Source organism: Rhinocladiella mackenziei (assembly GCF_000835555.1).
Source record: "Rhinocladiella mackenziei CBS 650.93 unplaced genomic scaffold supercont1.5, whole genome shotgun sequence".
NCBI classification, from domain to species: Eukaryota; Fungi; Ascomycota; class Eurotiomycetes; order Chaetothyriales; family Herpotrichiellaceae; genus Rhinocladiella; species Rhinocladiella mackenziei.
Genome location: NW_013550600.1, coordinates 2,114,104 through 2,137,366, shown reverse-complemented (window position 1 = coordinate 2,137,366; position 23,263 = coordinate 2,114,104). Strand labels below are relative to the sequence as shown.

Genomic DNA, 23,263 nt, shown 5'->3' with positions numbered 1-23,263 from the left:
GCAATGTACAATGTACACTGTACACGGGGGAGGGAGAATGTGAATACTGATACTTACAACAAGCAAACTCAACCCGTGGGCTCCACAACAGATCTTGTCCATCCTCATCTTCGTTGGTTTCTCCATTCTTCGTCAATGTCGTACGGGGTACTTGGGACGTCCCATAAACGAGCCAGGGAACTCTACGTCGGAATGTTGCGAGGGAAATATAAGGTCGACTTCATTGCTGATGATAGCCGTGAAGGTCAACGAGTTGGGCACGACGAGTTTGTGCTATTGCCGCCTGACATATCGACATCGGATTTAGTGAGCTTGGGTATCTTGAATCTGTCAAACGGTATGGACGGAAAAGATATCAAGCTTTTCTCTTTTTTCCCCTCGAACCAATATTTCGAAGGTTATCTTGTCCAGGGAGCCATTGCTGTTCCTAATATATAAGATACGGCTATTTAACAAGATTGCGCCACCAGAGTCCGAGCCATCATCCAATGTTTTATGGAGCCTTGTGGGAAACATTGGCAGACGCCAGACGCCGGTCATGAACCACGATCGCCATGCTCCGCCATTGGCTCATCCAGATCTCGGTTCTCTTGCCACATATGTATTATTCAGCCTCGTCTCGAGTTCACTGATCGGTAGCTTCTAGAATTGTTGCTTTGAGTTCTGCTTTCGGCCTTTTGGGTCTGTTGGTGGACCACGCACGAACAGCACCGTTGATCCACTTTTCTTATCAGCCATTGATATGTATCTACCGATAGATCTGAAAGCGGATAATAGTGGCGAGCTTTCTCGAGGCTGAAGGTGGTATAGATCGTCTTCCTCAGCCTTGATCCTTTTTTACCACGCTCTCCTATGACAGTGTATATTCGCAGCATAAATACATCAAGCGTCAATTCAAAGCCATTCGCTTCTTGGTCAATTGGCGCTATTGGTAAGGACAACCAATATCAGCCCCGTTGGATTTCATTGCTATGGGCGCTTTGGGGGGGAATAGTCCAGTATTTGCCCGCTGGCTATTTGGGGAAAACAAAAAACCATTCCGTTGGTTTCACTTCCCTCCAAAACACCGGCCAATAATGTGGCTGCTTTGGAGGGAAAAAACATTTTGGGACCACGATGAGTTTCGAATGGATGGCTCGACCCCAATTTCAATCCGAGTTTGATGCGATATGAAGATATCTTCATTCTTCGTCTTTCTTATGTACAAGTTCGCAATTCGATTTGCACGCGCCTAGCCTGAATACTAGTATGAAAGTTTTTTTGACACAACCAAGAAGAATTCCAGATAAGGGCACCGCAAACAGCTTCCTGCTTTTAGTGCCTTACTTCTTTTCTTCTTTCTTCTCCTCGGGTTTCGGGGTGGGGAGTTTGAATTGTTCCGGCTTTCTATCCACACCAACACCCACCTGTTCCCAGGAGCTCGAACCACCTTCAAAGTTTCGGAATGCCTGTGTGAGCTCAAGAGGCTCCACCACGATTCGTTTCTTCTCTTCATCATATCTGATTTCGGTGTATCCCGTCAACGGGAAGTCCTTGCGCAATGGGTGTCCATCGAATCCGTAGTCGGTCATTATTCGTCGGAGGTCAGGATGGCCTGTGAAGAAAACCCCAAACATATCATATACCTCCCTCTCATACCAATTGGCGCCATCGTAAAGCGATGTGATCGACGGGACTGGAGTGGCTTCGTCTGCGTACGTTTTCACCCGTATCCTCGAATTATGGCGTACGCTGAGAAGGTTGTAGACGACCTCGAATCGATAGTTTTTGGTAGGGAAGTCCACTGCAGTGATATCTGCGACCATGGTGTATTCTGCCGCGGTGTGGTATTTCAAAAAGGTGAAAACAGGGATGACGCCGGTCGGACAGATGTAAATGCACAACTCATCTTTCCAGACGGAGAATTGTTGGATATACTTGGGGAGGCAGGACATGAGATATTGGCCGTATTGGTGGAGCGGGACAGCTTTGTCTGAGTATTTGTCGGCCTCGTTAATGATGGGGGCAGAGAGCTTGCCCATTGCTAGTCGAGAGGTCAATCATTGGGTCGTCCTGACGATGCCTGCTATACTCACGCGGTCGGGGGGCCTTTCGTAGCTCTGAGAGGATATCCGGGCCAGCTGTTCTTAGATCTGAGGTCTTGTGCTTGTCGGCGTAGCGAGGGGCTGATTGCGAGAATGAGGCGTGTTGAACACATTTGGTCGGCTTGTGACCTGCACCAAGCGGCCTCTTGCCCGCTAGACGCAGCATTGTCTTTGTCGACGACATATTGAGTACCTCGAAGTCAGACCGAGGGATTGCATTACACGAGTCGGAGCTTCTCAAGCTGCCAAGCTCAGATATTGGCACTAGTCCGAATTGGGATCTAGGCGGAGACGCGGCAGCATCTGGCGACTTCGATTTACTAGACATTTCCACCCAAACGCAACCTTTTGCCTCACTATTGCCATCCCATCTCCCCTAATCCACCCGCACCTGCAAACCTGTTAATTTAGATTCGCCTGTGTTATACTTGCCTGCATCTCCTTCGCGCTCTACTCACAATCCCAGAACCCCGCCAACTGGTGCATGGAGGACAATCTTCACGTACAACCCGTGGCGAAGGAGTCGAAAGAGGTGGAGCAAATTACGCTCAAGTCATCAAATCTGCCGATATGAACAGGTCACAGGATACTGTCATCGATGATGACGAGGAGACCTGGTGAGTTTCTGCATATGTTGAATGATGGTCCGATTGCTGACCGGTGACAGTCCATTATGTATTGAAGAGTTTGACTTGACCGACAAGAATTTCAGGCCCTGTCCTTGTGGCTACCAGGTATGTTTCCATCATTATCACCTATCTACAAGCTATGTCCATATCCTTTTGCATTCCTCTGGGACATTCTGTACTCTCAGCGATCCCCTCTAACAACAAATCCAGATCTGTCAATTTTGCTTCAACAGCCTCAAGAACACCTACGAAAAAAGTACGTGCCCGAACTGTCGAAGACCTTACGACGAAAAAACAATTCAATATAAGATTCCTACCGCCGAGGAGTTCAAACTCGACCAGCTGAACAAGAACAAAAAACAAGCCGCCGCGAAGCGAAAAGAGACGGAAAAGCGTGAAGTCGAGAACTCGGCCCGTCGTAACCTGGCAGGAGTTCGCGTCAAACAACAAAACCTCGTCTATGTCATTGGCTTAATACCACAAATCAAAGACGAACAAGCGTTGCTGCAGACTCTGCGGGGTCCAGACTATTTCGGTCAGTATGGAGAAATCGAGAAAATCGTCGTCAGCAAAGCCAAACCAGGAGCCGCAAACCAAGGAATCGGTGTTTACGTAACGTATGCGCGCAAAGAAGATGCAGCACTCTGTATCAACACCGTTGATGGTTCTCCTAATGGTGACCGGGTGTTGAGGGCTCAATTTGGTACGACCAAGTATTGCTCAGCTTATCTTCGGGGCGAGACCTGCAACAACAAAAACTGCAGCTTTCTCCACGAGACTGGCGAAGATGGTCAACACAGTTCTCTTCAAAATGAGCCACACGTCACCAAAATTCCGCCAAAGCCACCGATGGGGTCCCAGTCCTCCCATGTAAGCCTTCCTCCACGACCTCAATCCACCACGCAAAGTACGACGACTCAACACCATACCAAAGAGGATGATAGCAGCAGGAAGAATAGTCATGATAGCTCTGCTCTTCCCTCCACTGCAAGCTGGGCAAATGCCAGTGCTCCAGTTGCTCGGGCTAGACGGGCCAGCCAAGCAAACAGCAGAGCGACTCCTAGTCCCCAGATGATCCATGCGTCACTGTCCTCCCAGAAGCCGGATGAGTCCAAAGCCAAGGAGACGACTCCTGCCCCACAATCTTCAACGGTGTCAACCAAGGCAGTGCCTCCCACCGACACTTCGGCCTCGAAACCCAAGTCCAAACCGGTGGACTATGTACAACAACAATACGACGCAGTCCTACGAGGTGTATCACCAAATTTCCGATTTGTTTACGATGATTCATGTCTCAGTCCCGAAGTTCGAGCCGCCGTTGATGACATGCCGCCTTTGATTGATCCTTACGGTGGAGCCAAACGTCGAGCCATGCGCGAGAGAGATGAAGCAGAACGAGCAAAAGTCGAAGCCGAGGCGAAAGCCAAACTTGAAGCTCAAGCAACATCAGCTGCCGAAGACACTCTAGATGATGAGAACGTCGTGGCTGGGAGCCTGGCTTTGGGTGGTGAGCCCGAAGACGATCCGAGAAGCTCATCCGTTCGTGGAGCTATCGGACGTCCACCACAACCTCTCTCAGACCAGTTTTCGTCGATGAATCTCAATACTCACAGCTTGACTCCTCAACAACGACAACAATTGGCTCTAATCAACACCGGCAATCTTCAACAAGCAGCGGATCTTGGCCAATCGGCTGCACAAAACACCGCCTTCGAAATGTCAGATTTTGATCGACGAGGACCACAGTACAGCCAAGCCCAATATGAGCAAATCAGTAGTCATCAACGCCATGGTTCGAGATACTTCAACAACGACTCCAAAGCTGCCAGCAACGCCAATCGCTTCCAGGGCCAACAGCAAACTTTCTATTCCAGTGGTGTGCAAGGTCCTCCTCCAGGCTTGCCAACTGCCGGCACGCCTCCTGTTAGTGGCGGAGGAATGTTTGCTCACGGTCAGAACTTCACCAATCCTGGGTTTGGTCCCTCGAAAGATACCAATACAGAGGTCTACTCGAGAAATCGGAGTGGGACAAATCAAGGTCATGACATGTCTAAGCGTGAGTTGCTCCTTTCTTTACAAAATAACCCCCTTCGTTCACCTCCATTATCAGCCCCTGCCCCTGGCGTTCTCAACCCGCTTTATGGCCAATACCAGGGAACCTACCAAGATCCTGGCCTTGTCAAGCAAAGGAAAAAGGGGAAGAAGCACAGACATGCTAACACTTCCTCTTCAGGAGGTGGTGTAGAGCATCTTGCGGACCCGAGTATTGTATCCACGAGAGTACACCAGGGCAACACCACAGGGCAGGGGCTGTTTGGTGGTAACCAAGGTGGGTACCAACAGTCGAATCTGATGTACGGTGGCGGCGGGTACAATCGATGGTGATTGACGAACTTTCTTCGACCGCTTCTCTTCCTGAATGCCCAGTCTCTTTTCTTTCCCTTGATGGAATTCCTTTTTTGTTTGGCGTTGGTCGGTGCGAAATACCTTTCCGGACAGCGAGCAAATGCATAAGTTAGTAGCTGGATGGCGAAAGCTTAGTGGAGTCACCGCATGGTCACGGTCATATCCCCGGCAAGTGGGAAGAATCACAAACCATTCCGTCGGCATCAGGCTTTTTCTTCAGCGACATCCCTCGTCCCAGTTCAGGGCTATGATTTCATGTATGTTAGTACCCTTCCCTGATCAGGTTACAAAGTTCAGGCAGATCAAAAAACAACTTCTTACACATCATTCAGGAGCTTGTTATAACTCAATGTAAAAATTTATGTGTGGATGGGATCATGATGCGAAAAGCCTGATTGCCTTTTGCCCTTGTGTCAATATTCGAGTCGTCATCACTTACCCGCCGTCACTTCTTTGGTCCTGTTGTCTTAGGCATGTCTTCTCTTCTTCGGTCGGTCTACTAACTGGGCGGTTTAGTAGATGAGAAGAATTTTCCTCCGCTGCCTATCCGTTCAGAGATTCAACCGACACCTATTCACTCTCGGGTATCGTCTTATCATAGCTTCCAGAGCTCTGGTCTTCGATCGTCCACCCCCAAAATCCCTCCAGGGTTTGAGCTCATTCATGGTCATCCGATGCCGCCTTCAAGACAGGAATCACCTGCTCAGGCTAGTCAAGTTGCTGGACAACGAATCACATCAACGGCTTGTGCCACTGTTGCTCCCGCTGTACCTCTGGTCCCTGTAGGCCCACGCACATCTAGCCCAAAGCTGAAGATCCCAGAGATCACAAATGAAGGGACTAAGAACGTTGGGGAGGATGAGAACGTTTCTATTCATGCCGGAAAGCAAAGAAATGAGGTCAGCGACGCCAGCTATGCATCTCCGAGTAAGGAAGCTACCCGACAGAAGTTTGAAACAGATCGAAAGCCGGATGTGCTGGATAAAAGTGAAGAAAATTTCGCGCAGAAAGATGAGGCTCTACTTCCCTCAAAATCAGGCGACACCGAGAGTAAGGGTAAAGCCGTTGCCCAAAAACCCGAAAAGAGAGAGCCGCCACCTCCAGGGATTTCTGCAAATGCTACCGCAGCACCATCTGCCGCGTCGGCTCCAACGGGCGGAGTGGGAAAGTCTGGCGCACCCATTTTGGACGCTGCTGTAGTGGGTACATCAGGAACACTGAGTTCACGGCCAGCTACTCCCGTCACCACAACCCCATCCGATACGTCCAAGGCGTCTATGGCTAGACCCAGAACCTTACGTGTGACCACTGGTATGACCACCAAAACGGCGGAACCTACGCCGGCATCAGCGACAACTGAGAAATCAGGCATTTTGCCTCCTATTTCAGTGACAAAGAGGGGCTCGAGGAGGCCTTCGCTGTCTTCCGCTCAGCATAGCAGACCATCAACACCAGCGATGTCAGAGAGATTTGTATCCCATGATGTTTCTCGAGCAAGCTCTCCTCCACCCAATGTTGTAGGTTCTGCGCCTGAACGCGTCAAAAGCAAGAATCAACAAAAGAAAGACCGACGAGATAAGGCGAAAAAGACTACCGAAGCAAGTGAGGCTGGAAGCGCCTCAACTCCACCAACCGTTGAAGAGGTTGCGCCGGTCATCGCGAGACAGAAGAAACAAAAACGAAGAATGGAGAGTAGTCCTGTGCCAATCGTGGATGACAAGCCCAAAGACAAGCCAGCCGATGATGTCGAGACTCCGACTTCAAAGCCAGAAGAAGTAATCGATAAGCAAACTCCCGAAGCAGACTCGAAGAAAGCATCCTCGAAGACTCAAGAGAAAGAGAGAACACTATCAGCCACAAACAAGACGGCAAAAGGCCCAAATCAGGCAGAAACCCTTGGAACCCCGCCCCCGGCAACTCCAAACAAGGAGCCCACCTCGAGAGGTGTGGACCTTCTCAAAGCTCCCTACACACTTCGGGACCTCTACAATGAAGTTGGTAAGGTACCTAGTCATGCTGAGAAGGCAAATCTCGTGCAGAAGCTTCTGGACGAACACGTCTCGGCCATGCCTAAGATCATTTCGTCGATGATCCAGTCAGGAGACCTGTCCAAGGATCACCCGTGGCTCAATCCACCGAATTTCAATTCAGCTGCTTACAAACTAGCTCCTGATGCCAGACGTGGACAGGAGTATCTGGACGGAAATGGCTACAGTGCGAACGATGCATTTGGATATATTTATCTCCCGTTGAAGGAGAAGCAAGCACTCAAGGACGGACATGCCGTCAGTGTTGCGGACGCCGGTGATCGTAGAGACGACCTCCTCAAGAGATGTCTCGTCACACCTAGTGGCTGGGTCTTAAGACACCTCAGCGCAGATGAAAGCGAAAAGATTTTGGAGTTGGAAGAGAGACGGCAGATGTATATGGAGGAGTTCGGTGAAGTTGGCACCATGGACGGCCTCGGCGTGCTCGAAGCAGACGATTTCACGAATCTAGGGGGTGGCATGGAACGACTCGGTCGTCAAGGCGAGCACCATGGCGTGGTCTGGGTGACGGGTGATGCCGACCAGATGGGCGAGGATGACGAGTTCGATGCCTTCGACGACGAGGACGGTGAAATCGATGGTGAGATCGGTGTCAGTGACGAAGAACCCGAGCTCGAACATGAAGGCCTCGATGATGATGATGATAATGCTGCTGCTGCAGACGCCGCCGCCCTCGATCTCCAGGATAGCGTCAATATGCCTGGCGCATGGGACCTGCTTCCATCGGCTTCTCACAGTGGGACCAAGTCCACTGGCATCGGTGCCGGCCGCGTCATGTCTCTCCCTGGCCTGAACCCGCACTCCGATTTGCCCTCTCTGCGATCACCGAATACCCAGTCGAACGTGGGCAACGCTCCACATGCACCTCTGGGTCATCGACATGGTAGTAACACGAGAGCCATGTCTTCCAAGGCCAACATGGCGTCAAGCGGGCAGACCCAGAGTCAGAATTTCACGACGGCGCCCACCAACCTTCGCGCTTTGGACTCCGAGACGCTCCAGAAGCGCGTCCAGGAGAAACAGAGGGAACTCGAACAGGCGCGCAAGGAGATGGATAAGATCGAGAAGCTCTGGACGAAGAAGAGTAAGGATATCGGGAGGTGGAGAGAGGGGTTGACCAAGGCTTAGATGGCGGGGGCATCGAAGAAGCCGATCTTGGAGGTGAGGAAAGGAGCGGCTCTTGACTTCACTGGGGTTTGATTTGCTGGTTTGGCTGCTTGATTTTGCTTTGCATGGTGTTGCGGACTCGAAGAACAGAACTGGACCGTGATATGGCAAGGAACAAGGAAAAGAAAAAAAAGGACGTGTATGCATCTTTATCATTGGTGTCATGGCAGAGCTGTGTCCGCTTGAGACTAATTGCATCAGCATGAATCCGGCTGGGGATACAATGGGACGGGACAGATGGGATAGGATGGAACTATGGACTAGGGAATTGTGTGAGTACGAGAACTCCGTAGGAGTAGCAAGGATTCTTTGATGTTCGTACGATTCAGAACATAGACAAGAAACGTCACTTTTTCATCACCAGGAATGGTGCACTCAGTTCATTCGGTCGTTGCCTGCCTCTTTCCTGTGTGTCTTGATTTTTGAAGCCCTAGCTTTTCCGAATGTTTAAACTTCAACGTTGCTTCGAACTCTCGTACTCACATGCTCATCGATCTTTCGTACACAACTTGGTTATCTTCGGCTCTTCCATGTTATTATTTGGTCTCGGCATGGCTGAAAACGTGAAATCTTCCCGTCTCCCATCGGATTTTTCTTCCCCATCACACAAGTCGTTCCCCATGCTGGATTCCGAGTTAGCTCAAATTTTCTTTCCTTCAACATCCTCTTTCCTTTGAGAAAATGATTCACTCTATGCCATCACAGCTCAATTTTTTGCGCATGATCGAGAAAACTCTGATGGTTCCTGCAACGGGACTGCCTTCACCCGTTCCACCTCCTACCAATCCATCCGCTGAATTTTCAACAGTTTGATATGGAAGCAACACTGGAGATTCCGCTATTGGTTTTGGAGTTGCTTAGATCATGGCTTGCACGAGATCGCCCGGCTGGAGTGCGCCTGTGCTATCACCTGGTGAAGGGATTGAGTCCGCTTCCAAGGTCGGGGCGGGGCGGTCCTCTCCTTCCATTTCAGGAAGATGGGCCAGACAGATGAGGAGGACGTATTGGGAAGAACAAGTCAGCAAACTTGATAGGTCGATATTCTCCGCCGTACTGTCCAGGGCGAATGTGAGCGAAGAGTTCGAGCGCATTAATGGTGTATTCTCCCCATTGTTCTCGACGGACAGGGCGGTTTTTGAGTCTCGGGATAAAGACAGATGGCGTAGGATCTTGGCGATGCGGAAACAGATTGGGATGCGGTGTCGAGAGGACCACAACGGTAGTAGCGAAGTATTGGGTGATTTTGCTGGCGTAGGAAGAGGATTGACCTTTCGAATGAATGGTTGAATGGGAACGGTTGGTTGATTGGGGGGACCGGTGGCATTGAGCCTTCCACAGTGGGTAGTGTGTGTCAAGGTGTGTCAGGAGTTTTTCTCGGTCTGCAGTTTGTGCTGATGGAGGCAGTTCAGCTGGGAGGGCAGAGAGTGGCGTAAAGCTAGATTCGAGCTTGACCTCTTGACTTTCCTTCTCCAGTTTTATGGCTGTAGAGGTTGAATACAGGTGCAGTTGCAACGTCCTCTGGATCTTCAAGGAATGCATTGGAAAATTTTCTCTTGTTGGCAGATGAAGGGATGTTCAATTTACTCGCAGGAACAGGCGAGAGGTAGTTAGTGGCTGACGGAGGTGTGTCGTTACTCTTCAAGTCTGCTCGGGAAGGCGTCATTGTCGTAGCACCCTGTGATTTGGGTATCTGGCGACTGTCTTCGGCGACCTGGAGCCTAGAAAATCCTACTGAGCGCTTCTTGTATAGATTTGGATGTGACCATGTTGGGCTCTCTCGTTTCTTTCCCTTGGAAGCCTGAGCAATACGATTGGCTGAGGCAAGAATGGAGTATCGAAGCGGACTGATTAGAGAGGATGGATTGGTTTTGTCGTCATGTGGTTGGGGCAATGGAGGCGAGGGTGGGCATGCGGTCACTGGTTTCGTCGGACTGATAGGAGTCCAATGGTTTTGCCTGGCAACATGGGTTAAAAGGGCTCGAAATACTGCATATGGGGAATGGCTGGCACCAGGCTGGCCATGTTGCCTTTGGCTCAACCTCCGCTTCAAGTTTTAAAAGCTCATTGCTCGATGGAATCTGACGAGTTCATTGAAAAAGTAGGGGAGCACTAGGGGCAAAATGATGGAGGAAGAACATCGCCGATCTAAATGGGTTTGGAGTCTGGAAGAATCGGGACGAGATGGGATGAAGAGAGTTTAAGCAGTGCAGCCTCCACGATTCGTTCACTCAATACCGAGTTATGCTCTTCAAATGTGAGGCAGTTGAACCAGTTTGAATAAGACCGACAAGGCAGACGCGCTGGGCAATGGTCGCGCTGCCTGGTCATGGTTAGTGAATGGAGGATTGATGGTTAGCTTGCAACGAGAAATTCATCCCATGAGGACGCTCGGAGCCCATTCTGTCATCGTGGTCTCCTCTGGGGGTCCTGCTTCATCTGTAACACCCTTGGTGTTGGTGTAGACACAGATGCTGATGTACGTCAACGGGGGTTGAGAAGGGTTGATACGTGGAGAAGTAGAGATATTTTGTGGGATATACGCATGCACTAACCGTTCACAGAAGCAGATTAAGGCTGTTTTACCGATTGCATTTGGGAAAATGCAGCCTCCCGCCGTTAATTGCGCCTTCACTGTACTGCCACCACTCGTCTGAAATTTGCTCTCTCCGGTTAACTCAATTGATCGCCAGAGTGAACCGTTATCTCGACCACGCCATCACCATACATTATGTCGTATGCTGTAGAAACGAAGAAACGCAAATTCGATCGCATCCTTGAGGCCCTGTCCGACAGTGCGGCAACAGCCTCTCGCACTTCGCTCAGCTCACGCAACAACACATCATCCACCTCGCTCACTCAAGATACGGCCTCTGAATTGTCAAAGCGGCGGCGAATAACCCCCACATCGCAGTCCCCTACTTCCAGTCCCTCCCCCACAACACTCAGTGGGCACTACCTTCCATCGAGCCGCGCTGCCTTTTTGCAGCGACTCGAGACTTTCCGACCCGTCACGAAATGGCATATTCCCTCGACAGATTCAATCAATGCTGCGGCTTGGGCTAAAAGAGGATGGACTTGTGTCGACACGGATACAGTGTTTTGTGGCGCTTGCAAAGAAAGACTCTATATTGGTCTGGATGTGGATAGCGAAATTTTAAAGGCCCGAGGCAAGGAAGGCGAGGAGAAGAGTGACTCGGTGGATGAGGATGACAGCTTTGCAGTGGCCTCGGAAATATATTACAACATTGTCAAGCGCTATGAGGATATGATCGTTACGGCGCACGCAGAGGGCTGTCTTTGGCGCAACCGTGGCTGTGATTCTTCTATCCAACGCATCGAAGGACTATTGAACACGGGCATCGCCATTTCCGGACTGAAAAATCGCTACGACAGTATCGCTGCTCGGCCCGAGGAAATACCTGACGTCGTGTCACTGCCCTCAAGCCCTCTGATCAACCCTCAAGACTTGGAACAATTCCGATTCAACGAGGAGGAGCCCCCTGAAGCCAATGCACTTCGATTGGCAGTCTGTGGATGGGAGAGAAAATGCGAAGACGTCATTGAGTGCCGCCATTGTTTCCGGTCTCTGGGGCTTTGGCTATACCGGGGAGAATTGCCTGCTATTGAGAAATTGAATGGTGTTGACAATCATCTGGAATATTGTCCGTGGCGATCGGCCGAGGCACAAGATACGGAAATTCTCATAGCTCAGCACAGAAAATATGGTGATTCGGCGCCGAAAAAAGAGCGAGTTGCCGGTTGGGTCTTGGTGTATCAAGCTGTGGTCAAGAACATGAACAAGAAAAGAGGGTCAAGACTCATTACAGTTTCTGCCGCTTCGTCCGAAGCTGAACCGGCTACGGGCAGCAGTGAATCCATGACACCAGAACAACGAGAGAAGATGATGAGGGATTTATTCCGAAGGATCAAAGAGATCAAAAAGCCATTTAACGTCAAGGCTTTACTAAAACGGAAGGGCAAGGACCAAACGTTGATGGGATAGCATTATAATGGGGGGTCTTGGAAAGACACTAATTCCAAAGTATGGGTCTAGGATTGGGCATGATTTTTTGGCTGGTAAACCGCACATACAATGCCGTGTGGGAAACTGCGGACCGGCAGAGGTCTCCCCGTTTCGGAACGTAACAGCGTACTCGAGTACGAGCCCGGACTAAAGCCGAGAAATTGCTGTACATACCCGGTAGAAGCAGGTTTGCTGGGGGGCACCTAGGGGGTGCGTCGGAAAAGCCGATCGGAAAAAATCGCGAGCAAGTGTGCAGCGTATATGGGACGGTGAAACTGAACTAGATGAGCCTGTCAGAGACTAAAGAGAACAAGACTAAGCAGAGTTCGAACAACGAGTGGAATGTGCCCTCATTGCAGTGGCTGAGGGAGATTTTGATTGAAACACGGAGTTGAATATGAATATCGACGAGGCTGAGGACGGAAGAGAGGAAGAAAGAGGGGGCCGAAAAAACTTTTAAGCAGCAGGGCTCCAATAGGCCTGGCCCGTCGGGTTGCACGCCTAACAATTAGCCTAGGGAGCCTTCCCCAGGTTTGGGGCCTTTAATCAGCTCCTAGGCCTAGTTAGAGGCTGCTAAGTGGGCCAGTCAGAAGCAGTTATGAATGAATGGCATCAACCGAGGGGGATCCGAACGTGCAGAACAACTCGCAGTGCCAGTAGCAGCGGGCATAATAATCATCGTGGAGAAACGGTGAGAAATGGCAGGCAATGCTGTCACAGCACGATTAGACAATGTTTAGATCAGCCTTGAAGAAGATGTCCAACGTCGTGGATGGTTGGGGGTCTGATTTCCCAACCCAACCCGCATCCGAGTCTACCCGCACGAGCGGCCAACCGCAGTCTCTTCTGGGTGGCTTTGTCGCATGGCCGTTTTCGAGATCGATGCCCATCGGAAAACAGACCATGTCATTTTGACCATCGGTGGGGTTTTGGGAAGAAAAGAAAACAAAGCCACAAATCAATACCAAGTCGTGATGGCATGTGACAAAAGCGAGGACCACATCCAAGAAACAACCAGGACAGCTACAGACAAGAACGACAAGATATGAAGAGAGAAAACGGTCAAACGGCAACGACGTCAGAAGGAGGTGATAAGACAGGTGAGATGTGTACCTTGGAGACTTCTTGGTAGAGCAAGAAGCAGCTGCAAGTAGAGGGTACAAGGTTCAGAGGTCACTTCCCCGCATCTTGTCAGCCCTGATATTTGATATCGACCACTGGGCGATGGGAACAACAGCGTCCCATCACATCGGCTGTCTACCCAATCCTAGCCCTTCGAATATGAGTCGCCTCCTCTCCAATCCTAGCAGCAAAGACTAGCAGTCTGAAGTAGTGAGGCACACGCCCACTTGGAGATTCTCACCTACCACCAAGGGTCAACCCGTCGCTGCCACAGCCACGGCATCGCATCACTGGCATAGAAAACTCAAAAACTCCCGGTGACACTCCTTGTGCGGACGACCATTCTTCCGACCGAGCTTCTTTCCCTCCTCATCTCTCTTATACTCCAGTTCATCGCGTCTCGATTCCATCAAGCTCTCCTCTCTCAGTTCAATCCTCTCCATCCTCGGTCACCGACCACCTGTATGCACACTTGTCGGCACAATCGGCCTGTCAGAGAACCATCCCCCAATACAAACCTTCCCCGCCCAAACCGTAGACCGCCCGTCAACGAACCTTCTTTTCTCGAGTTCAACCATCTCGAACTGTTCGAGTCCCGCCTGTATAGTAAGTCATTTCCATCTCTCTGGATGTGCACCTTCGTCTCAGAATCCATGCATGCCGTCGTCACACCCAGACAGCAGAACAACGTCCCAGATTTACTAATGCCGGACGCGCAGCCTAGATACAAGCAGTATCATCCCTCTCCCTCTATCTTCCGTCCCGTGGCCTCCCTTCCCTCCTTGAAAAAATGTCTGGTAGCACCGCCAACCGTATCAAGGAGGGCGCTCGCTCAGCCGCTACCAAGGTCGAAGAAGCTGCTTCAGAAGCGGTCAACAATCCCATGCAAGCCAGACAAGACTTCCTCCACCTACCTATCACCCGAGCCGCTCTCCCTTTCGTCAATGGAGGTCTAGCGGGCATGTTTGCGACCGCTTGCATTCAGCCAATCGATATGGTCAAAGTGCGCCTTCAATTGGCCGGTGAAGGCGTAAGAACGGGTCCCAAACCGTCTGCTTTCGGTATCACCAAGAGCATCATTGCCCAGGGCAAGGTGCTTGACCTCTATACCGGTCTCTCAGCAGGGTTGCTGAGACAGGCCGTCTATACCACCGCAAGATTGGGTTTCTTCGATACCTTCCAAACTTTGATGCAGACGAGAGCCGAGAAAAATGGCACAAAGATTGGCTTTGTTGAGAGAGGTGCGGCTGGTCTCGCAGCCGGTGGTCTGGCGGCCATGGTGGGAAATCCCGCCGATTTGGCCCTCATTCGAATGCAATCCGATGGCCTGAAGCCCAAAGAGGCCAGAGCTAACTATCGGTCGGTGTTTGATGCACTCACCCGCATTGCCAAATCCGAAGGCATCACCGCTCTCTGGGCTGGAGCTTACCCCACCGTCATCCGTGCCATGGCTCTCAATTTTGGCCAACTCACCTTCTTTGCCGAATCCAAGGCCCAACTCAAACAACACGCGCCAAATCTCTCGGAAAGCACCAATCGATTCGGCGCATCTGCAATTGCCGGATTCTTCGCTTCATTCTTCAGCCTGCCATTCGACTTTGTCAAAACTCGACTGCAAAAACAACAGAAGGGACCCGATGGAAAGTTCCCTTACAACGGCTTTTTTGACTGCGCCAGGAAAGTCATTCGTGACGAGGGCTGGTTGAGATTCTATCGTGGATTCGGCACTTACTATGTCAGAATTGCGCCGCATGCGTAAGTATTTACGGGGGCATGATTAATTTTGCTCTCGAGCTAACATATCGAACAGAATGATCACCTTGATTGTGGCCGACTATTTGAAGTTGATCACATCTTGAGCTGTCGCCTGTCTGAGATGCAAGCAATATTGACAGAAATGTCGAATCAATTCGTCGAAGTAGCTGAGTCGGGAGGACATTATTTCACTGAAAGAGGAGGACTCGGGTCAGGGTACAATTCACCTTCCACGGCCACGTCCATGATTGATGTCAAGGGTCAGGGGCGGTTTATGGCTGGCTGGTCGGCGTTTCCAAAGTATCTTATGCCCCATGGCAGTAGAGCTCCATTGTTACTTAGCACATATCACACACCAAAACAGCATCAGGGCGTTCAGGTAGCTGCTCATACACAAGATAATAGATGCAGAAGACAAAAAAGAAAAAAAAATTCTCTGAAAAATGGTGTGTACCTGGAAAAAGAGCCACCGATACTTTTCGTCCGTCGGTCATCGGTTATCGGCCGTCGGGGGTTTGTTATTCCGGCCGCAAAATTTTCTGGGGAAGGTTTGGCGATGTTTGTGCTCGAGTGTTGCATCCATTAAAAAAACTGCGGCGTGAACTTTTGCAGCCAAAAGGACAAGCCAAAAATGACACCACCATGACTGTGCGTCTCAGACTGTATCAGCATGAGTGCCTCTATTCTTCTGCAACTTGTCCTGACCGGTACGCAAACTCACTACGAGAACAGAGGGTTGATCGATGACAAGAGACTGGATCATCTGTTGATCGCCGGAAAACAGATTCTTTACAAGTCACACCAGGAGAGTGATGTTCGGTCTGCCTTAGGGTTTAATCCTCGAGTATGGGAAGGATTGACAAAAGTCTTGACCGTCGCTATCCCAGCACTAGAGCAACAATCCTTTGCGTGGAAAAATCCCCCCACGGCCAACTTCAACGGTAGCAGTTCTGAACTGATCGCGGCGCACTACCTTTCTCTCGTAAAGGACATTGAACGACTGAACGACCTGTGCACGATTGCGCGTAACCTGCTGGCCACCACCCGGAAGGCACAAAACCTTGCTTCGGAAAAGGGCTTCGACCAACAAATCCTCAAGTTAGTCGACATCTGCGTCCGCGTTACGGCAAGAGGCTTCGATGGTGAAGCGAATCCGAGAAACGAGGAGAGATGGCAAAACGTGGTCAATCTGTACAAAAGACTCTTGATCACATGTCTCCAATTCTTGCACAACTTTATTATGCACAATGAACAGCGAAAACTGGTTCTTTGGCTCGATCTCTTTGGACAATCCCAGACAAGCGACAATGACGACCAGCTCATTACGGAGGGCCCTGTCAGTCAGGAGGATAAAGAGCAGGCTGCCAAAGAAGCAAGAATCAAATCTACCGTGGAAGCATTTGCAAAGAGAAACCAACCTACGCAGCTCGGGTATAGCATGGATGATGTCCATGCTCTATTCGACTTGTTGAGTACCAACAAGGAAGCCGATAGATATGCGCAAGAAGCCGCCAAAGTACTGATGGACAAGATCAGAAAGGATCTGGAGAATCTGTCCGGTTTGAATGCCAATCAGCTTGATAGCAACCCGGACGCTCTGCTCAAAGTGGGAGCCGAATTACGTGCGCAAATGTCTGTTCAGGAAGAATCTGAGACGACCTCTCAGCCTCCGGCGGAGGAGCGCAACCCTGACAAGGCTGTCAACGGTGCCAAAAACAGTGGCGCACTGCGTCCGTCCCATTGGAGTAATCTCCCTGATCCGGGATCATACGGCGACTTGAATGAATCTGGTCATGATCTGACAGATGAGGATTTGTCCATGCCACGGTCGGCTCGGTCGGCGGCTGCCACGCTTCAGGAAGCCAAAGATGAACTCATGGCACGACTACACGAAACTGGCCCGATCATCGATGAAAATGGAGACCAGACTTATGACGACGGCGATCCTGGAGGGGAGCTTGATGATGACCTAATCGATAGTGTCGAAGATAGTATGGAAGAAGATGATGATGACGATGATGATTACCGTGGATCAGGGGATCAAGAACGAGGTTTACTTACCGATGTACCTCTGGTACTGGGACCGACAGAAATCGAAGCTCTTCCAATGATCATTCAAGCAGGTATTGTCGACAATTTTGGAACAAGGAACGGGGATCGACAAGGTGTGAGGAACATGCAAGCCGTTCGATGCCATATTCTCCTCGCCCAAGAAGCCGGCCGCAATGTCTTACGAGAACTGTTGATTTTCATCGCGGCGTGGGATCTTCCCGATGATGAATTCTATTTCAAAATGATGGTTCAAATCATGGAAGCAATTCTCAAGAACGGACTCATGTCACATGCCTATTCCGACTTCGGTCAACCCAAGGATATCATTTCCCCGGCTCAAGCCGTCGTCATCAAAATACTCACCCATATCTTTCGAGCCAAATACAGTCCGGCCTCGGTGGTCCAAAACTCGAACGACCAAGCATTACCAAAGCCTCGAATTCCTGCGCCTCTGAGCAGAGTCGACGTCCTGACGGTTCGATACATTTTCATCGTCTTCCGCGGGAATATTATCCCCGAGACTTGCGCTCTCATATACCTCCAAGGACAGATTCGAAATGGTCTAGCTCTGGCAGAGGATTTTCCATTGAATTTGTGGGACATGGAACGCGTCTACGAAGGCGTCTACCAATTCTTGGAATTCTTCGCCGTCCTGACAGAAAACAATGACTGGAAGCGTCTCCTGGTTCAATGGGAGATTGTTTATGATCTGGTCACTTTGATCAAGGAACTTGATACTAGCATAGCCAAAATTCCACTGACACAATCGATGCCACCTCCAGCATCTAACGCAACAAATGGTTCATACTCGCACAAAAAGGATTCAGCCGGGCCAACCTCCAATAGTGCTAACGCAACTACACAAACAGCTACCCCCGTCACTGTGGAACGACCTTACGACACCTCCAACGTTAATCCCGCAACCCAAAAGCCACAAGCCTCCACAGACATGGAGAATCTCCCTCCTGCTCCCAATTCTTCCCCCCCGCCAGCTGTGACAGAAGAACCTGCTGATTTCGAATGGCGTAACCTCAAAAAGCTGATAGTTTTGGTTCTCTCGAGCCTGGTGTGGAAATCTCCCACCGTCCAAAACCAAATCAGAGAGTATGGTGGTGTTGAAACGATTCTGAGTTGCACTCAACACGATGGTATGTTCTCCTATCACGTTTGTCAAATGACCGAGCTGACGCCTAGTGTCTAGCATGCAACCCCTACATTAAAGAACACGCGGTTATGTGCCTCAAGTTCCTGCTGGAGGGAAATCCGGAAAACCAAGCTCTGGTGTCGAGTCTCGAAGCTAGAGAAGTTGTCTCGACCCCTGAATCCATGGCGATCTCTCAGGATACTTTGGATAAGATGGGCGTGAATATCGTACTGGGTGAGGATGGCAAGCCGAAGATGGCTAGGAAGGCTTCTTGGTTGAAAAATGCCATGGCCGCGAGGGAGAAGGAGAGGTTGGCTAAGTTGGCTAAGGAGGCCAGCGGGGTTCTTGGGGGGGCTGTGGATAGTGATGGTGAGGAAGATGGTCAGGAAAATGTGCTTGCCAGTACTAAGCGTGATGGCCCGGGGGATGAGGATGGTACAGGGAAGGGGAAAGAGAAGGGAAAGGAAAGGGCAGAGGACGCAGACGACATCGAGTTCATGTGAGGATGCTAGAGTCGCCCACATCGGCAATGAGTGTTGCTGTGACAAGTCTCAACCTTCGGCTTATCCTTGAGATGGTCGTCGATGGCAAAGTTCCTGTCAAAGTATGCAATAGCAATAGTAAATGAGACTCAAACTCGATGCGGCATAGGGCATTCGGTTTGAAGAGTCAAGGTATTTTTACTGAACGAGTCGATTCAACTCATATTATCAGCCTTTCCTCTACGGACGACCCATAACCAATAGCCTTTCATTCACGAAAGAGAGCGAGGCCTCTTGGGCCGCTCTTGCTTCCTTCTTGAACCGTGCAGACCTCCTAGTCGCACTCTAACTATCTAGCTACCACCCATCGACCTTCCCTCGGCCGATTCCCAAGCTCGAAGCTTAGAATCGTACGACACCGACGCCTCTCACGCCTATCGGACCTCCTCTCCTTTTCCTCATATTCTCCTACCGTAGTCCAAATTCCAAATCATACGACGCCCTACCGCCACTTAGACGCCGCATTTGTGCTCATCTGTAGCCTACCTTTGGCTGCTCAGCTCCCCTGATCGTACTAGGGTTTTGCTTGCGATTCCTTCTCCGACATCTTCTTTTCAAAGGCTTCCCACGAGAGGGCCTGCCCTTCAATCTATTAGGGAGCTGACCTCCGTCCCGTCATCGCTCGATCCTCTTCGGCCTCTTCAGTTTGGGTACCCCATGCGTCTAGACTCAATCTACCACCTCGACTCCCCTCACTCTACCCTAATTGGCACTCTAGCCCCAATGCTATGCACCGTCTTCTGCTAAAACGACCCAAGGGCTTTAGCACGGCAATTCCGCTTCAATAACACGGGATGGGATGGATACGTATGGTGTGGGTTAGAGATTGAATGACCCTGATGCAACATGATTTAGTTGGCACGGCGAACTGCTTCCACTCGCATATGATGAGTATACGGATGCGGATGTAGATCCCTCAACGCACCTAATAACAACATGGATAATGCGACGGCGAATACTGGAGGCCGATGGCGGGTTCAGAGCCTCCACGGAGGCTTTAAGGGTCGCGTCGCAACCTTTTGCAACATGCCTAATTCCATAGGCGCTGTTTCCGCGTCGCTGCGCATCAAGGGATCTTTATTTCGTAAGCTATTTCGTCAGCCTGTAGTTCGCGTAGCCCGTGCAGTTCCTGCGGAATGACGGTACAGGGCCGCTGCTGCATCAGCCTGCATCGAGCTGCTTTGAAGGGCGTGCTCGCGTCCTGGCGAATGGTTGGTGTAGTAGGGCCCGCGTTCGCGATCCTCTCAGACTTTGGTTTCCCCTGGCGCGACATCTGACGATTTTACTCTTGGCAGCCTGCTGTCTCGTCTTCGTCACTGATTATGTCCTTTCACTTGCACGACGGCTCTTTCCCTTCCGTTGTATAGGTTCTTGACCAGCGACCATGAAAAGAAAGCAGAAAGCATCCTCTTACAACGAGATGTGCCGCTTGGCTAAGCGGCATAGGATATCGTTCAAATCGCCGGACTCAGAGCTCTGGCCTGCTTTGCACAGAAACACTTTCGCACAGATCTGTAGTATTCGAGATCAAAAGTTCGATGATTACTGCGCGGATAATTACTATGGACATCCGTGGAGGGCCTTTACAAAGATAAGAGCCAAATTTCTGACCCGTCTCGCTGCGACCCTTCTCGAGCGGACAGCGAATGAGACTGAATGGAGGAACGCCTTAGAAGGAGAATTCTTGCTCCGATTTCGTGCAGAGGTGGCATGGTGAGTTTGGCCATCTTCCCGTCTTGCAGCAATCTACTTAAGAGAATCCAGTCCCGCATGTCGCGGAAGAATTTGGAAATCGGATTTTGAAGCCTATATCGAACCTTCTGCGGATATCAACGACCTACGAAAAAGGAGGAAACAGCGGGTGTTCTGCCATTGCCCATCTTATCGCGTAGAGGCCACATTGTGAGCCAATCATGCTGTCCAAATTTGGGAAAGAGTGTCCACTGACCTCTTAACTAGATATGAGATTGGTGGCAGACGACTATTTGACAGTCGACTCGAACACGTAATCATACACGATGCCGATGTGCAAGAGAAACTTCAACTTCCAGATAAGAAGCCTGATCAAGTCATCGGATTGCGAGAAACAACAGCTTTTGAAAAATTATTTGAAGAATTCTCCAAAAAATTCGGGAACGATGATATTGTGGACCGCCTCACTCCCTTCGACGAATCTGAGCAACCTCTGTTGCTTCCATTCCTAATTCTTGAAGCCAAATCCGAGGACAGTGCAGATGGGTTTAATAAGGCCCGAGTTCAAACCGCATTTCCCATCTGGGCGCTCTTAAAGCTTCAAGAAGGCGTTCGAGTTCAGACGTCCGGAGATCCACCTAATATCTCCCCCCTTGTTTGGTATTTTGCCAATAGAGGTGAGTACTGGAGAGTATACGGTTGCTATATTTCCAATGGTACACCAGAGAAATATGTGAGCCACTCGCTCTGCAGACGGTTGCCTATGAAGCTAATTGCAACCCAGGAGATCGTGCAGCTCTGGGACGGCTGCGTGACGGAAAAAGATGCTTCCTTACAGTTGCTTCTCATTGTCGATTACATCTTTGATTGGGCCCGGGATATCTATCGACCGTCTATTCTGCGGATGTTGAAATCTGCTGCTAGTGGCGTGGCATACGACCAAGTGACCCTAGCTAACGATAGCGACATCTTCTCCGATGGCCAGCGGATTGCTAATTGGATTCCGGCACCGCCTACTAGTCCTAATGCACTTGTAATCCGTTCGGATGTATCCTCGGGTTCAAATGCTGCCGATCACGAAAGCGCGATCCCAGTCTCGAAGCGAAATGCCAGACTTAAGACGATTCGTGAAGCGATGATCTTCCATGCCACAATCAACTTCGAAGGCCTGGGGGCCCCAAAAGATTTGCCTCAACAACATCGGCATCATTTCAGCATCATCCGAAGAATCTGGGCAACGCGGTACAGTGAATACATGCAACGAAAGGACATAGACCCGCACATGATTAACCAGCAGAAACAAAGGGTGAAGGAACTTCGCAATCGTGCATGCGCGATGCTAAAGAGTATCGGGACCAACGAGGGTACATGGAGGGATGTGGAGATATTGGTCTTTAAAAGATTTGATGAAGAAATTGTTTGGTGAGCCTCTTTGATAACTTTCGGAGCCATTTGCTTATTCGTGCAAGTCAACGCTGTAAAAACGAGAAATGGAAATCGGACTATGAGGCAGATCCCTTCGATGAGGAAGACGAAGCCAGGTTGGAGAACGAGCGAAAAGATCGGAATGCATGTCGGTGTTACCAGAACATCGAGACGATTCGATTTGCGTATGATGATAGGTACGCGACGGCTATTACCACGGGGCCAGTTTGAACAGGAAATTAATTGAAATATCAAGCGACGACGAATGTGAGAGCGCAATTTTCGACAAAGCTGTTTCTGCGAGATTAATCCGCGATCCTGATGAACACTTCCGAAGGCGGTACATTTCTACGCATCCTGACAGGGTTCTGGGTTTAAAAATGACGGATAGATACCGAAGACTTATTGCATCATGTCCACCAGAGCTCACACACTGTCCTGTACAAGGAATGAACTTACTTTATCCCTTTATTATACTTGAAGCGAAGGGTCCCCATGCTTTTGGGAGCTTTGAAGAAATGAAGGATCAGGCCGCTTTCCCACTACGACTTTTCTTGGAACTCCAGGACGCTCTTCGGAAAGCTAGCCGCAAGAGTCTCGATCCACTGGTATGGTTTTTTGCTTACCGAGGCGAAGATTGGCGACTCTACGCTGGAACCGTTGTCAAATCAAATTTGGTAATATTCTCTATGTAACCCCCATGCGTAGCAATGGAGATTGCTATGCAGTTGCCAGGAACGAGGCTGACAATATCCATGTAGCGTCTATTCGACCTCTGGCATGGCTGCATAGCGTTTCACGATGGTGCATTACAGCTTTTCCAGATCGTTGACTTCATTTGGACTTGGGCTCGCGACGTTTACGGCCCCCAGCTTCAGAACTGCCTACGAGAACTCGCATGGCTTGGGATACATACAGGGGAAGGAGGGTTGAGAGAAACCAATTAGAGAAGAAAGCCTCGGTGCTGGCTTACTTAAGCACCAGTCAACTAGAGGGAAGACGAAGCTCTTGAATATGTGACTTGCTGATGTAGAGAGTTCGCTGGTGGGACAACGAATAGCGGTTGGATTGAGGGAACCTTGTTGCGCTGTTTGCATAGACGATAGCGGAAGTAGAAGAGAGATGTCTCAAGCATGCAAAGTAGGCATAACTCCGATAAAGAACTCTGGGGGT

The 23,263-nt window shown here is 50.2% G+C and overlaps 7 protein-coding genes across 7 annotated transcripts; 5 read left to right on the top strand and 2 right to left on the bottom strand.

Annotated features, from left to right (window-relative positions):
- Nucleotides 1-1,322: 1,322 nt before the first annotated feature.
- Nucleotides 1,323-2,021, bottom strand: Z518_07251 (NADH-ubiquinone oxidoreductase 30.4 kDa subunit, mitochondrial; the record flags this gene model as incomplete). The annotated part of the gene is made up of 1 exon (XM_013415380.1): nt 1,323-2,021. The coding sequence occupies one exon, from the start codon at nt 2,019-2,021 to the stop codon at nt 1,323-1,325; it is 699 nt and encodes a 232-aa protein (XP_013270834.1).
- Nucleotides 2,022-2,654: 633 nt separating this feature from the next.
- Z518_07250 (uncharacterized protein) lies at nt 2,655-8,295 on the top strand (the record flags this gene model as incomplete). The annotated part of the gene is made up of 4 exons (XM_013415379.1): nt 2,655-2,701; nt 2,752-2,818; nt 2,924-5,042; nt 5,636-8,295. 4 exons carry the CDS (start codon nt 2,655-2,657, stop codon nt 8,293-8,295), a joined length of 4,893 nt encoding a protein of 1,630 aa, XP_013270833.1.
- Nucleotides 8,296-9,769: 1,474 nt separating this feature from the next.
- On the bottom strand, nt 9,770-10,356 carry Z518_07249 (uncharacterized protein; the record flags this gene model as incomplete). The annotated part of the gene is made up of 2 exons (XM_013415378.1): nt 9,770-10,289; nt 10,322-10,356. 2 exons carry the CDS (start codon nt 10,354-10,356, stop codon nt 9,770-9,772), a joined length of 555 nt encoding a protein of 184 aa, XP_013270832.1.
- A 706-nt stretch (nt 10,357-11,062) lies between these two features.
- On the top strand, nt 11,063-12,337 carry Z518_07248 (uncharacterized protein; the record flags this gene model as incomplete). The annotated part of the gene is made up of 1 exon (XM_013415377.1): nt 11,063-12,337. One exon carries the CDS (start codon nt 11,063-11,065, stop codon nt 12,335-12,337), a length of 1,275 nt encoding a protein of 424 aa, XP_013270831.1.
- A 1,933-nt stretch (nt 12,338-14,270) lies between these two features.
- On the top strand, nt 14,271-15,339 carry Z518_07247 (uncharacterized protein; the record flags this gene model as incomplete). Its single annotated transcript, XM_013415376.1, has 2 exons — nt 14,271-15,235; nt 15,291-15,339. 2 exons carry the CDS (start codon nt 14,271-14,273, stop codon nt 15,337-15,339), a joined length of 1,014 nt encoding a protein of 337 aa, XP_013270830.1.
- Nucleotides 15,340-15,905: 566 nt separating this feature from the next.
- Z518_07246 (uncharacterized protein) lies at nt 15,906-18,934 on the top strand (the record flags this gene model as incomplete). Its single annotated transcript, XM_013415375.1, has 2 exons — nt 15,906-18,435; nt 18,489-18,934. The coding sequence occupies 2 exons, from the start codon at nt 15,906-15,908 to the stop codon at nt 18,932-18,934; spliced, it is 2,976 nt and encodes a 991-aa protein (XP_013270829.1).
- A 1,423-nt stretch (nt 18,935-20,357) lies between these two features.
- Nucleotides 20,358-23,037, top strand: Z518_07245 (uncharacterized protein; the record flags this gene model as incomplete). The annotated part of the gene is made up of 7 exons (XM_013415374.1): nt 20,358-20,686; nt 20,738-20,875; nt 20,933-21,398; nt 21,450-22,087; nt 22,135-22,287; nt 22,347-22,767; nt 22,852-23,037. The coding sequence occupies 7 exons, from the start codon at nt 20,358-20,360 to the stop codon at nt 23,035-23,037; spliced, it is 2,331 nt and encodes a 776-aa protein (XP_013270828.1).
- Between the last annotated feature and the right edge of the window lie 226 nt (nt 23,038-23,263).